Below are 14,920 nucleotides of genomic sequence, written 5' to 3' on the forward strand. Positions count from 1 at the left end.
GTTTGGCTCTGCGCTACTTAATTTGGATTGGCTGTTCTTTTTTTTAAAGAGAACAATAGAGATGAGGCCTATCGCAATAGTTTAATTTTTCTATCGAGAAAAAGTTATTTCGCAATACATATCGTTATCGTTCTATCGCCCAGCTCTAGTAGAATGATAGCATTAACTGACTTTCTTGTTGTGTTTGTGGATATATTACTGACCAAGGCTCACAAAATGTCAAAATCTCTGGTAGTCCTTCGGGCAGGCACTCTTCAGTTTTTGGTAGCCCAAAATAAATTTAAGTAGCCCGAATAAAAAAGAGAGCAATTTTTTAATGTTTTGTTTCTGTTACAATATTATACATTAAAGTATAATATTGTAACGGAAACAAAAATTAATCAGAAAGTTGTTAAAATACAAATCACAACAACTGTATAAAAATTACAATCATCAACTCAAATACTTGTTTCTAATTGAACAGAAATTTCTATGAACTTGTAAGAACTGTGTAGAACATGAATCAGTCTGTGTCAGATCCTGAATCTGAAATTTCCACTGAAGTCAAGGGTAAGGGTTAAGTGGAACCAAGATCTAGGCCATTTGCTTTTTGAAGTTTGCATAGACTGCTAAATTTTGACAATGGTAGTTCACTCTTTGCAACATAGTACGCTTTTTAAAGATTTTTCAGGACTTCTGCTTGTGCTTGGTTTATTTTTAGTATGTTTTTTGCAATTGCTGTTTGTTCTGGGAAAGATACTGCAGACTGGGCAATAATGCATTTCTTGCATTTCTCATGGGTTCTGATGGGGTCTTTCTAAAAATTACTGGTCCCAGTTACAAAGGCGCTTGTCGACTCAAATGAAATGAAACTCACAACACACCTGGCAGAACATCATGTTATTTAGCTCGTCATATTCCAGCCACAGAAATTCTTTTGTCCATGAAACCAAAAAAGCTGAGCTTTCTTTTTGCCTCATAGTCTGATTTGTCATAACTTTTCCGTTTTGTGGTAGGCTTTTATTTGGCTGCCCCTTCTTCACCCTGACCTGTCTTATTTGGCTCAGCAGAACTAAAATACTGGCGTAAATCCTGCTGCTTTTACACACATACTTACATAACGGTCAGCGATTCTCTGCGCAATCAACCTCTCACATGTTTAAGCTTGCTGTGGGAGATTTCACTTGTCATGTCTGAATAGTACCTAAGCTAATGAGTGATAAGACGATGTCAGAGGAATTGGTGCGCAATTAATCGTCTCTCACCAATCAGTGCTGCTGCTCTCTACACACCGTTCGCCCGATCGCAAAGTGAAAGTGAAAGCAAAAAACAAGCACAAATTCAAACGCGATTTCAATATGTCACATATTGGCAGTGGCTCATCGATGCCACTGACATAATTACTCAGCTACATTTTCGAAAGAATGCAAAAGCATTGACATATATTTTCCCTTCCTATGATAGCCCGACGGGCAGGGCTGAGATAGATTTTGGTAGCCCGACTGGAAAAATCGCTAGCCCCGGGACTTCGGGCTAGCGATTTTGCGAGCCCTGCTGACTTTAATTATCTATAAATTCATTGCATTCTCTGTAAGATTATGGTCAACTGTGGAACAGCATATATTTTAGAGTCAAAGCTTAAGATTAAGAAAAGATTACGTCTGCATGGCCCACAAGCTCATGTGACCTTAGGACGTCACTGTCATCTTCCTGCTCCTAAAAATATATACATACAACTAGGGATGAGTACCGGTATCTGGTGCCGTGATGGCACCGGTTCTGACATAAACGGTAGTAATCAGACCGAAAAGCAGCGCACATTTCCATTTCGGTGCTTTATTTTTCCTGAGCTGTGATACACTTTAGATTCTAGCCAATCATTTTACGTTTCCAAGGATAGTAGGAGGGTCCAGGTACGTACGTTCTTTTAGAGCAGAGCTACAGATTAAAAATGTCCAAGGCGAAGCGGTCAAAAGTCTGGCTGTACTTCACAGCAAAAGATGCAAACTCAGCAGCCTGCAACAAGTGGTTTAAGGTGATACTGTGATACTGTCAAAGGAGGTAACATCTAAAATCCGGCGACGCATAGCGGGGGTTTTTTAAGCCGAGAAATGCGCCGTATTTGATAACTTGCTGCGAGACCTCACACCGTGCACATCTACTGCGGGTGTGGTGCCTGTTATCGGACCCGGAGTTAGCAACATCCCCCAAAAACCCAAAGAGGAGAGTCCTGGCCCCTAGCCCTGCCAGTGCAGCAGAAATGACGACAGATGATGATGGCAGCAGCAGCCGTTCTTCTCTGCGTGAGTAGCTTAATGTTGTTTGTGTGTAATTTACGTTGAGTAGGCTAACCACGTTATTACATTAATGCATGTAAGGTGAACTAGCAAACACCGTCGTAGTTACATGCGGCTGTCTTCTTGTTTGATGGCAGATACTCCCTTCACCCTGGCCAAAAAGTGATCAAAGAAAAAGCGGGAAACAGTTAAACATGAGAGGTTTTTGCATAAAGTTTGTGTTTTTTCCATTGTTTAAGCACTGCTTCCAGCCAAGAGTGAGACCATATATGCCCTATAGCTGCAGAAAAGGCTAACATTGTTATCTTTTTACAAAAAAACAGCTGAACACAAGAGGTTTTTGGACCAATTTCGTGTTCTCCATTCTTTAAGCACCGGTTCGAGCACCGTTTAAGCACCAGCACCGTTTCAAAAGTACCAGTTTGGTATTGGTATCGGATAAAACTTAAACGATACCCATCCCTACATACAACCACCGGGTTCCACATTGAAGTTTCATATGTATTGAGGAGTTTAGTCATGTTTATTTGCTCTGCTTTTTTTTTATATCAGGGATAAAATGCATATACTTTTTATGTCCCAGCTGAGTAACAGGAGAAGAGTCTGGTGGAGCAACAGAGGAACAATTTCAGCCATTTGGACTCAGCTCAGCCACTATAGAGGAAACAATGACTTCAACACAAAAGGTGAGAAAAATATCACTGTTACACTGTTATTGAAACTGTGTGCTCAGCTGGTTGGTTTTTAAAAACATGTTAACAGCAGCATTATCTTTTCCATCCCGGGCTCCTCCACATACACAGAATCTACATTCACAACCAAAAAACTCAGAGGTTAAAAGAAGATACACACATAATTTTTTATCGGCACACATTGAAACAACAATATCAAAAATTGAACTCACAATTTTTTATGAGTAAAATACTTTTTCCACTTATCAATATTTCTTTAGTATGTATTTACATTATGACTGTCATTGTATCATTGTATCATTGAAATGTGATACTATCACCAGAAGGTGATGGTAACACACCTACAATGTGTTTGTTGACAGAGGGAGTTACAGTTTCTTCCACGACTGCATTTCACTCACTGCCTCTGTTTGTATCTCTGTCACTGCAGGACCAACATGGAGCGAGAAGTCAGCGCTCTCAGGAGGCCGACAGACGTCACGGAAGACAGGGAGAGAAAACCTACAGCTGTGATGAGTGTGGGAAAGATTTTACCCGGACTGAAAGCTTAAAAAGACACCAACGCATCCACAGTGGAGTTAAACCTTACAGCTGTGATGAGTGTGGGAAGGGTTTTACCCAGGGTGCAGACTTAAAAAGACACCAACTCATCCACAGCGGAGTTAAACCTTACAGCTGTGATGAGTGTGGGAAGGATTTTACCCAGGCTGGAAGCTTAAAAGCACATCAACTCATCCACAGCGGAGTTAAACCTTACAGCTGTGACCTGTGTGGAAAGTCTTTTACCAGGGCTCAAAGCTTAAAAACACACCAACTCATCCACAGTGGATTTAAACCTTACAGCTGTGACTTGTGTGGAAAGTCTTTTACCCGGGCTCAAAGGTTAAAAACACACCAACTCATCCACAGTGGTGTTAAACCTTACAGCTGTGACTTGTGTGGAAAGTCTTTTACCCGGGCTGAAAGGTTAAAAACGCACCAACTCATCCACAGTGGAGTTAAACCTTACAGCTGTGACTTGTGTGGAAAGTCTTTTACCGAGGGTGGAGACTTAAAAAGACACCAACTCTTCCACAGTGGAATTAAACCTTACAGCTGTGACTTGTGTGGAAAGTCTTTTACCCGGGCTGAAAGGTTAAAAACGCACCAACTCATCCACAGTGGAGTTAAACGTTACAGCTGTGACTTGTGTGGAAAGTCTTTTACCGAGGGTGGAGACTTAAAAAGACACCAACTCTTCCACAGTGGAATTAAACCTTACAGCTGTGATGAGTGTGGGAAGTGTTTTACTCAGGGTGCAGACTTAAAAAGACACCAACTCATCCACAGTGGAGTTAAACCTTACAGCTGTGACCTGTGTGGAAAGTCTTTTACCAGGGCTCAAAGCTTAAAAACACACCAACTCATCCACAGTGGATTTAAACCTTACAGCTGTGACTTGTGTGGAAAGTCTTTTACCCGGGCTGAAAGGTTAAAAACGCACCAACTCATCCACAGTGGAGTTAAACCTTACAGCTGTGACTTGTGTGGAAAGTCTTTTACTCGGGCTGAAAGGTTAAAATCGCACCAACTCATCCACAGTGGAGTTAAACCTTACAGCTGTGACTTGTGTGGAAAGTATTTTGCCCAGGCTAAAAACTTAAAAACGCACCAACTCCTCCACAGTGGAGTTAAACCTTACAGCTGTGATGAGTGTGGGAAAGATTTTACCCAGGGAGGAGACTTAAAAAGACACCAACTCTTCCACAGTGGAATTAAACCTTACAGCTGTGATGAGTGTGGGAAGTGTTTTACCCAGGGTGCAGACTTAAAAAGACACCAACTCATCCACAGCGGATTTAAACCTTACAGCTGTGATGAGTGTGGGAAGGATTTTATCCAGGGTGCAGACTTAAAAAGACATCAACTTATCCACAGTGGAGTTAAAGCTTACAGCTGTGACTTGTGTGGGAAGGATTTTACTCAGGGTGCAGACTTAAAAAGACACCAACTCATCCACAGTGGAGTTAAACCTTACAGCTGTGACTTGTGTGGAACGTCTTTTACCCAGGCTGGAAACTTAAATGCACATCGACTCATCCACAGTGGAGTTAAACCTTACAGCTGTGACTTGTGTGGAAAGTCTTTTACCAAGGTTGGAGACGTAAAAAGACACCAGCTCATCCACAGTGGATTTAAACCTTACAGCTGTGACTTGTGTGGAATGTCTTTTACCCGGGCTGAAAACTTAAAGACACACCAACTCATCCACAGTGGAGTTAAACCTTAAAGCTGTGACTTGTGTGGAAAGTCTTTTGCCACGGTTGGAGGCTTAAAAACACACCAACTAATCCACTTTAGAGTTAAAGCGTGCAGCTGTGAATCAGTGGAAAGTCTTTTACCCTGGCTCAAACCTTAAAAAAACCCCAATTCATCCACAGTGGATTTAAACTTTACAGGTGTGACTTGTGTGGAAAGTCTTTTACATATCGCGAGGGCTTTAAAAAACACCAACTCATCCACAGTGTAGTTAAAGCACACTACTGTGACTTGTGTGGTAAAGTTTCTGCTCAGAGTCGAAACTTACAGAAGCATCAAGTTACCCACTCTGGAATTAAGGCTTACAGCTGCAACTGTAATGGAAAAGGTTTCAGTGAAAAACACTACCGAAATATTCACCTACGGATTCACACTGGAAATGGTGTTTACTGCTGTGATCAGTGTGGGAAACTGTTTACAACAGATGTACAGTTACATTAACACATGTTTAGCCACACTGAGGAGAGACCTTACAAATGTGACCTGTGTGAGAAGACTTTTAAATCTCCACATAAGCTTAATAAACACCAACAGATCCACACAAGAAAGTAACTCTACAAGTGCAGTTAATGTGAGGTATGTATTTATCTTTTTATCCTGTATTTTTAACCTGATTGTTTGGAACAAGTCTCATCAGTAAACTTATGGAGTCGTTTTCGCCTAGTAATCTGAGTGTTATAATGTAAACAGTAAAATGTAATTGGACGTTGGCAGAGATGCTCTTTATTTCAGGCAACATTCAGGATAAAAATAAAAAAAGCAGAGCAACACAGATGGATCCAGTTCTCAGCCCTGTTGTCACTGTGGTGGTGGGAAAGAGTTTCTCTGTGACCTTTGTGGAAAAACCGCCAATCATCAACAGGACCTAAAACCACATCAACGTAGACACACTGGAGACAAAATGAACTACTGCAAAGAATGTGGGAGAGGCTTCCACACACCAAGTACATTAAAAATACATGAACTCTTCCACAGTGGGGTGAAAAAGCACATCTGTGACTAGTGTGGGTCATCCTTCACCACTGCACGTGAGCTTAAAGATAAAGCATAAGGGAATCCACACAGGAGAGACAATGCAAGTGCAAGACACTGTGCACACACTGTGTTTCGGTGTCTCAGTGTTACTGGATTATCCGTAGCCGACAAAGACCCTCCACTTCTCCGTCGCAGGGGCTGGCTAAGTCTTGATTACTGTACGGTTTTTACTAAGCTAACTACCTTTAATTTAGCAAACTCCCACCATAAGGGTGTGTTTTAACTGATGAAACTGTGTCGTACTCAGGCTCGGACATCTGATTGCTGCCTTTTATAAGCTTTATTGCACAAGCATAAGCTAACACCGGTGTTCTGACAAAACGTCCTACCTTGTCAAAACATCCTACTGTAGCGCTACCGTAGCGTAAATTTATGGTCTTGTCTATCAATCCGTGCTATCTTATCAGAATATGCTACTTTACGTGGTTAATGGCTCCATCGTACATATCTATACATATCTATAGGTAGGACGTTCAGATGGCCAAATCGCACTTAAAAACGTGGATTTATTTCGCTAGGACGTTCAGAACATGCTTCCAGGTTGGATTTATTTGGGTAGGTTGTTTAGGTGGCCAAATCACACTATCAAAACGTGCCTCCAGGGGTCCGTTCTTCGTACCTCGCTAAGTAAGTTAGCTGGATTTGATTGTTGACGATTTCGCGTGATCTTGGATCGTTCGGTTCTCCGAAGCTCATCCGGGACTTGCTGTCATAGCAACAGATCCGTAAGCGTAAACCTGCTTGGGAGCAGGCTTACTTTATGTAAACAGGATTAGATCGCGGCCACTCAGGTACGTCCGCTTCGTTTATACGAAAGCAACAGCGATATTTCTCCACTGTGTTTCCATAAATAAATATTATCAATGTAACTAAAGATAATGCAGTATTTGATTCTATGATTGATTTCATACAGATACATACAGGTCATTTCCTAAAAAAAGGGAAATGTACTATTAATCATTCTATTTCATGTATTTGATTATTTCAGATGTAATTCATATTTTAGAGTAGTAATAGTAAAACACTTCGTGTAATCAAGATGAGAGACCACGGCTATAAAAGCGAAGGTGGATTTGGGAAGTCTGCCGCAGCCATGTCCTGTCCGTTTGTACGTGAGCAACCCATTGCGGAAGGTGCAAGATTGATAAGGAGAGTTTTCAGAATTCAGCGGATATTGCGGGATAGACAGGATCCTTTAGCTCAGCGCGACAGTGTGCTCATAGAGAGATATCGATTTTCCCGTGAGGATATTATTTACTTAACTCTCTCTCTCTCTCTCTACATATATATATATATATATATATGCACAGTAAGTTGGGAGAAATAAATATATATATATATATATATATATATATATATATATGTATGTATGTGTGTATATATATATATGTATGTGTGTATATATATATGTATGTGTGTATATATATATATGTATGTGTGTATATATATATATATGTATGTATGTGTGTATATGTATATATATACATATATATATGTATATGTATATATATACATATGTATATGTATATATATATATGTATATGTGTGTGTATATATATATATGTATATGTGTATATATATATACGTATATGTGTGTGTGTATATATATATATGTATATGTGTATATATATATACATGTGTATATATATACATGTATATGTATATATTCTCCCAACTTACTGTGCATGCTTCAGTCACTCCTTGCATGGGAACAGGTAAAAGTGATGGAGTGTTATGTAAAACTACACACAAAAAAACCCACAATGTCAATAAATGTCACAGTACAAAAAGCCGGGGTGTGACGAGGGGGTGCAGGACCACCACCTGTCTTTATTTGCTCTGCTCTTTTCTTGGTTGCTGTTATAAACAAACAAACAGATTATTTCAGGGTCTCTTTTCAAGAGACTAAAAGCAATATAAGTGACAAATATTACCATTCTGTAGAATATTCTTATATTTCACTTTTACTTGTTCCCATGTTCTAGTGGGTCCTGTTGTGGCTCTTATGTGAAAGAGGATATAATGTGATATAATATAATAAATTACTTACGAGTTTAATTTGTCAGCAACTTTCTGCCAGCCCTCTCTCCTTGCTTTTGCAGCCTTCGCAGTGTTCCCCTGCGTTTTAATTAAACTCTGAAACTCCTGAAATCCCTCAATCAAGAGTTCTTGCTCTGCTGCCGTGAAATACTGAGCGCGCTCCTTCGACATCTTCGCCGACCAATCAAAGGGTTGCCGATCAATGTTTCTACTATCGATGCGTAGCCCCTTTTAAGCCACCCAGTGATCTCAGATTACTTCATCCAGCTGTACTAATCGTCAACAACAGGTGTGTTCGGAGAACCGGATTAGCGAGCTCAAAGTTGGCGCGATGATTTGATCTTGGATGTGTCATTTGATCTTGGATGTAGTAAGCGAGGTACGAAGAACGGACCCCAGCACACAATCATCTAATGTTGACAAAGAATACAAAGAGACATGGAGGGGAAAAGACAGCTGTTTTTATTTGAAGTTGTTATGTGTTTTCCTTACATTTTTTGCATTTATATTCTTGGTTGCTCTCTTTATATTTTGCACATGCAAAATGTGCCCATCTTTGGCAAAATTCACACTGCACCTGGAAAGGAAAAATAAATAGCTCATATTATGTTTGGTGAATACTATTAGTCAACATGATTAGCAAGTAATGATACTAAGACTTATGTGTTTCTTTTGTTTTGTTTTGCCATTTGTTTTGCCATCATGCTGCGGTCAGCATCAGCATCTAACATAGAGCAAACAATGCAGTAGTCCTCAGCGTTCCCTGAAACACATTCATGGTTAGGTTTTAATCAAACATTATTTATTGATTAATAAAAAAAAATAATAGTACATTTTTTCCACAAATACTTCATGGCAAATTAGTCCCTTGAATTTTTTTTTAATTAAACTTTAAGAAGGGTCTTATCTGAAAATGTTTGAAAAGCACTATTTGTACTGTGCTGTTTGAAAAGCACTATTTAAATTGGAAGTACACACTCTAACGTGATAAGGACTTTACTGGACTTACCTCGATGTTCAAGTAGGGTGCAAGCTATCTGCATTTGCTCCAGCACAACTGCTTCTGTAGTGGGTAACACCTCACTGACCTCTCCAAATAATAGAGGGTCTGGTATCCTCTGGACTTTGCTGGCACTGAGGGTTAGCCGGAGGATGGCAGGGGGGCATCTTCAGGTCTGTGCTGCTGTTCACTGTCTGACTGTGAGTTGGGTATTTTTCATTGTCACTGACATTTACATGGTGGCTTCTTCTGTACGGCTTGATATGGTCAATGCTGTAGTGAAGTTGTAGTTAAAGTTGCTCCTTCCGTGTTTTTTAATCTCACACATTTGCCAGGGATGTCTTGAATGGTCTAGGGTCCTGAAAAATCTGGATCAAACCTTCCTCCCTTCCTTCCACGTTTCCTCATGTTCAAGAGAAGAACTTCATCACCAAAGCTGTACACAAGGTTTCTGTACTTCTTCTGGACTTGTCTGGCATAGGCTTCCTTTTGTAAGTCTTGGGACTTTGCCATATTTTCCTCGACAGTGTTTTTTTTAACTTGCTCTTGTGCGTCTCTTGTAGAAGATACAAAGTCACCGTAACTCGGCTCCTCAGGGAGAATGATGGAGGACACATTTTAAATTACAATTAAAATCATAAAGACAAATAATGCATGTGAAACATGAACTGAAAATTCTAACTATAATAACTCATGTTTAAAAGTAAATATACTATTATAAAGCTTTGAGCACAGAAAGCCACAAAGATAGACTCATATCATTTTTTTGTATACTCACTTCTTCCTCTTGATACACTTCCATAGGTGAACACATTATACTTAAAGGTCTCCTCAACATTTATTACTTTACATAAAGATACAAACATAAAGAAGTAACTAGTCACTTACTTTATCTTTTAAATGTATCTTGCATATAGAAGTTAAACAGAGAAGATTAAAGCTGCAGCCAATATCAATATGCACAATTTCCAATTAAGATTACATTTAATTTATGCATTATCATAGTTGTTGCATAAATAAAATTCCTTAATAACACTTACTGGGACTTCAACAGGAACTTCAGAAGGATACGTAGCTTCTCTCCCATACATTAAACGGAATGGTGTGTATTTGGTTGTGGTGTGGACCTTGAACCTCAAAGAAAACAGTTTAGCATCCAGATACACATCCCAGTCATTCTTTTGACTGTTGACTAATTTTCTCAGGGCTCTACATGTGGACATAAAAAAACCACAATAGTGACAGTGTCTTAAAAGCAAATGAAATGTTACATACAAATAAAACATACCTTTTTATGTTGTCATTTGTCTTTTCGTCGAGGCCATTTGTCTGAGGGTGATACGATGTGTGACACTTCTATCTATTTTCATTAAGCTGCAAAGTCTTGAGTTGAGCTTCAAAGAAAAAAGAAAATTGTTTTTTAAAAACAATCACACAAAACCTCTGGCCTGGCAGCTACTTGACACACTGTGGCCAAGTATTTACCTAAAGAGGTATGGAAGAGTAAACTTAACACTCACCTCCTTAACAAATTCTCTTCCTTGTTCGGATAAAATTCGTTTTGGGCAGCCATGTCTATATATGATTGAGCACAACCGATGAGCTACCTCAGCAGCACTTTTGCTTTTTAATGGAAAAGCCTCAACCCATTTTGAAAAATAGTCTGTTGCAGTCATAATGTACTGAAAGCCACTAGACGTTTTTGGAAGAGGTCCAGTTAGATCTATTCGGATTAGCTCCCAGACATGTGACACCTGTCAGTCATAAAAGAATCACATTAATATATAATGTGCATGATAACATTACTATGTTCTACTAAAATGCTACTGATATTTACCTTTATACACTGCAGTGGTTGCACAGCAGCCAATGGTTTTAACATTTTTTGACACTGGTCACAAGCCAGGACCTTAAACATATTGAATGATCTTTATATTATCCAACGATCGCAATTAATTAAACAACAAAATTTCTAATGTTCTATAAAAATACTTGATCAAGTGGCGATACAGTGTTAATTACTGTACATCAATCTGGTACGGGACTTCAGGATAACTATGCATTCTATTGGTGCACTATTAACATACTATATATATATATGACAACTTTAAAAATACATACCCAATTAACAATGTCAACCGACATTCCATACCAGTAAAATCTGGAACACATTGCAGTTCGAGTCTTGAGTACACCAGTGTGTCCACCGATGGGACTTGAATGAAACTCTTGAAATAGTCCCATGGCTTCTTCTTTTGTTTTTATCACTCTCCTGTTTCCGAACAAGAGCACTCCGCCTATATTTAAAAAATGTAAAATAATTATAACATGTATTTAACCAATAATTACATTTAGTTATTTACATTACAATACTGACCCTTCAGCCTAAATTTTGCGGTGTATCTCCTAAGGGTTTGCCTCTGGGACTTATCGTATTCAGATGGGTAGGACCCAACAGACAGAAACATGAGCAGTTCCTCGTATTTGTTCTCCATAACTAAGGAGAAAATCGGACAATTTCAACATGGCTTCGGAATCCATACAGTAAATAAAATGACTACACAACGTTATCACGCAATTAACAAGTATGTGGTGCAAAAGTACTTTCTTCGACATAACAACGGAGCGTTTATCCAACATAACAACGGCGAGTGGTGTCCAGTAACTGCAGGAGGACTCAAATAAATTTTAAAAGCACCAAATAAACACTTGGAATATGACTTCGATTGAGCAGCTTAAGGTAAACAATTATCATCTGTAATAAAGAAGTAAAACTTTTAATACAAACCTTTTTTCGAAGCAACGAGATCGGCACAAAAGCAACGAGATCGGCACAAGATCGGGGTAGGATGAAATAATAGGTGTGTACTATTTAAACCGGAAATATGGCCGTTTTGAATTGCGCGCATGCGCAGTAACAACAAGTAGGACAGCTTGATAGGTAAGACGTTTTGTCAGAACACCGGTACAGTAACCGTGCCTTTACAGAAGCCAGGAAATCAACTGAAAGACAAAAAAATTTGTACTTTTCACCATTACTATTATTAAAGTTACAGGTATGGTATAGGTATTACTATTATTAAAGTTATGGTAAACCATTAATCAACATATGAACATTACCTGATGCTGCTGAAGTGAAGCAGAGCAAAGTTACAGAGGTTTTAGAGACACAGCTAAGCGTTTTGCAATTTTGCATAGTTTTAGTAGCCTATTGAACAGCAGAAAGCCGCCGACAGTGCTGTAAACAATGGTAGCGTCGATCTGCCGACGGATCAATCCGCTAGCTGTCTGCTTTCAGCCCCGACCGTGTCAGTGCCGTCGGCTGAGAAAAGCGATCTCACTGATTCTGATCTGTCGACGGATCCGCGCTGTGTGTTTATGTCTTTGTGCAGAATCCGTGTTCCTGCGCTCATTTACTGTTTTAGCTGTTTAGTGAGGTTTAACCTGAGATTCTGGCATTTCGGGCAAAATGAATTTATATTAAAATCGATTCAAGATTTTAATGAATCAATATCACCTTATTCAAGCTAGAATCGATTTTAATCGATAATCAAAACCACCCGTAGTAACTGTGTAATCATGCTTACATCTGGATAATGACACTGTCAGGAGTTTTCCTGTATTGCAACTCAGGTCGGAATAAAAACGCTCAGACAGGTTTAACGTGTACACGGGTGAGACTCAGGGAGACTCGCACCCTGCAGTAAAAAAAAACAGTCTTTATTCGCAGAGCACATACAGGAAGAGATACAGGAAGAGATAAAATAGACCCGTGCTGCGTGCAGGCTTCCTGTGGAGTACAGAGTGTATGTAACTTCCCCATTTAGGAGTCTGCACAAAATGTGACTTACCTATTTAAGCTTAATACTGAAAGAGCAAACATATTTAGATAAAGAAACGTACTTTTAAGCACAACATAATAAAAATCCCAAAATCCTAAAAAATCTCTTAACATTCCCTCCTGTTGTTTGATCTTTCCTTCTATATATGTACATAGCAACCACTAACAGTGCATCAGTCTATGGCCACTTGTAGACATTTTTAGCCAAGACATCATAAAATAGTGGGTTTCGTGAGTATGTTATATCCAAGCGTCTATCTCATTATCACCTTCTTCATTCTGTGACAGGGTGAGGCAAGCATGAATTGAAGCAGAATAACAGTATTATAACACCAACAAAACCAAGTCCTTTAATCAGCAGGGACTTCCAAGAGCCACTTAAAAGCCACGTAAGCCAGTCTTCTGTGTTTGTGGCATAGTCTCGTTGTTGTGCATCCCGAAGTTGTCTGAGTGTTTTCAGAGCATCAGTCATGTTCGGTGAGTGCACATTATCTGGAATGTATGTGCAACATGTGTTGTTAAAGAGGACACCTTTCTCCTTTCTCGGCGAGAATCATGTCCAATGCTACCCTGTGTTGCATTACTGCAATGCGCAGAGCGTCAATCTCCTGATCCCGTTCGTCGTTGAATTTACATGAAGCATTCAGAACCTTTTGTCTTTCAGTCCAAAGTTTAAATTTCTCTGGGACATCGGAACCCCATATGGAATCATGCTGCTTGAGGTCTGGGGTGCTTCGTCTTTTCCTTGTTGTTGACGTTGATGTTGACGTGGCGTCCATGGTTATCTTGAAAGTGTGGTCAGATATGAAAATGGGAGCGCACTGACCTGTCCAATTCCCAGGAAGGATATCCCAGGCCATCCCTTGCACCCAGAAGGTGCCATTTGAGATGTTGCTGCTCTTCAAGGGCCCTCCAGGAGCGTGTGTTTGTACTGCTTTGCAGTTGGTGGTGTTTCCCATTGGCGTGGATCCGTTCTCTTGGCGGTAGCATAGGCTGTGGCTCAAACTCCCATTGTTTCCAAGAAAGACTGGGAATGATTTAGCCTTACTTCTGTGCTTCACTTTCAGGTCAACCCAGAACCATTCGTCACATGTGCCATTTTGTAGTCCTATCTGGAGAGGTTCCTCATGGTTGACCACGATTCCCTGGAATCGATGCCCAATTGATACCCAAGGCTGGCGTAGCTTGCGGCACACTTTGCTTGAATTATGTCCATTCCCTTCGCGTACAAGGTGGCGTATTGTGTCGTTGGGGGCATATAGGAGCAAACATAGCAGTCTTTTCTGGGTGTGCTATCATGTATATATCGATACCATCCATGGGTGAATGTGGTCTTGTGTCATGTCATGAAGATGTAAGTTGTCATGTGTCTGCAGGCGGTGTTGTTCATCTTCTTTCTTTCGGGTGAGTGTTAATAAACTCACCAGGAGTGCAATATTAGCCACTAGGAGGACGAGTGTCTTCGTGATGACCAGACACACCTGTGACCTCTGATGAGTAGACTACTGGCAAGAAGAAGAAGGCGGGGTATACCCGATCAGCCCTCCCTCCACCAATAGATCACCCACCAGGAGTTAGGGTTGTCAGCGTCTAAACGTTTAGGTTGTCACTCACTTTTTTGCAGTGGCTCTGATGGATCCAAGATGGTCTTTCTGCTATTTTGCAGGCAGTAGGTGTGGTGAGTAGCACTTGATAAGGACCTTCCCACCTTGGTGAACTCCAGTTTTTTACCAGTTAC

General features: G+C 40.0%; 2 protein-coding genes and 1 long non-coding RNA gene across 3 annotated transcripts in view; 2 read left to right on the forward strand and 1 right to left on the reverse strand.

Moving 5' to 3' along the window:
- LOC102083192 (zinc finger protein 99-like) overlaps window positions 1-6,562 on the forward strand; it is an 11,311-nt gene extending 4,749 nt beyond the window's left edge. The window contains exons 2-5 of the mRNA XM_019356004.2: window positions 2,860-2,962; window positions 3,399-5,182; window positions 6,386-6,459; window positions 6,549-6,562. Coding sequence (XP_019211549.2) covers window positions 2,945-2,962; window positions 3,399-5,182; window positions 6,386-6,459; window positions 6,549-6,562 — 1,890 coding nt within the window. The 5' untranslated portion in view covers window positions 2,860-2,944. The remainder of the gene's footprint in view (window positions 1-2,859; window positions 2,963-3,398; window positions 5,183-6,385; window positions 6,460-6,548) is intronic.
- LOC102078817 (zinc finger protein 665) overlaps window positions 1-14,920 on the forward strand; it is a 1,047,781-nt gene that overhangs the window by 536,407 nt on the left and 496,454 nt on the right. The gene's annotated exons all lie outside the window — the stretch shown is intronic.
- LOC109200590 (uncharacterized) lies at window positions 8,784-10,809 on the reverse strand. Its single transcript, XR_002060748.2, has 2 exons — window positions 9,351-10,809; window positions 8,784-9,104 (listed from the first exon to the last, which is right to left on the reverse strand). It is a non-coding gene; the product is annotated as an uncharacterized LOC109200590 (long non-coding RNA).

Source organism: Oreochromis niloticus, linkage group LG3 (assembly GCF_001858045.2).
Source record: "Oreochromis niloticus isolate F11D_XX linkage group LG3, O_niloticus_UMD_NMBU, whole genome shotgun sequence".
NCBI classification, from domain to species: domain Eukaryota; kingdom Metazoa; phylum Chordata; class Actinopteri; order Cichliformes; family Cichlidae; genus Oreochromis; species Oreochromis niloticus.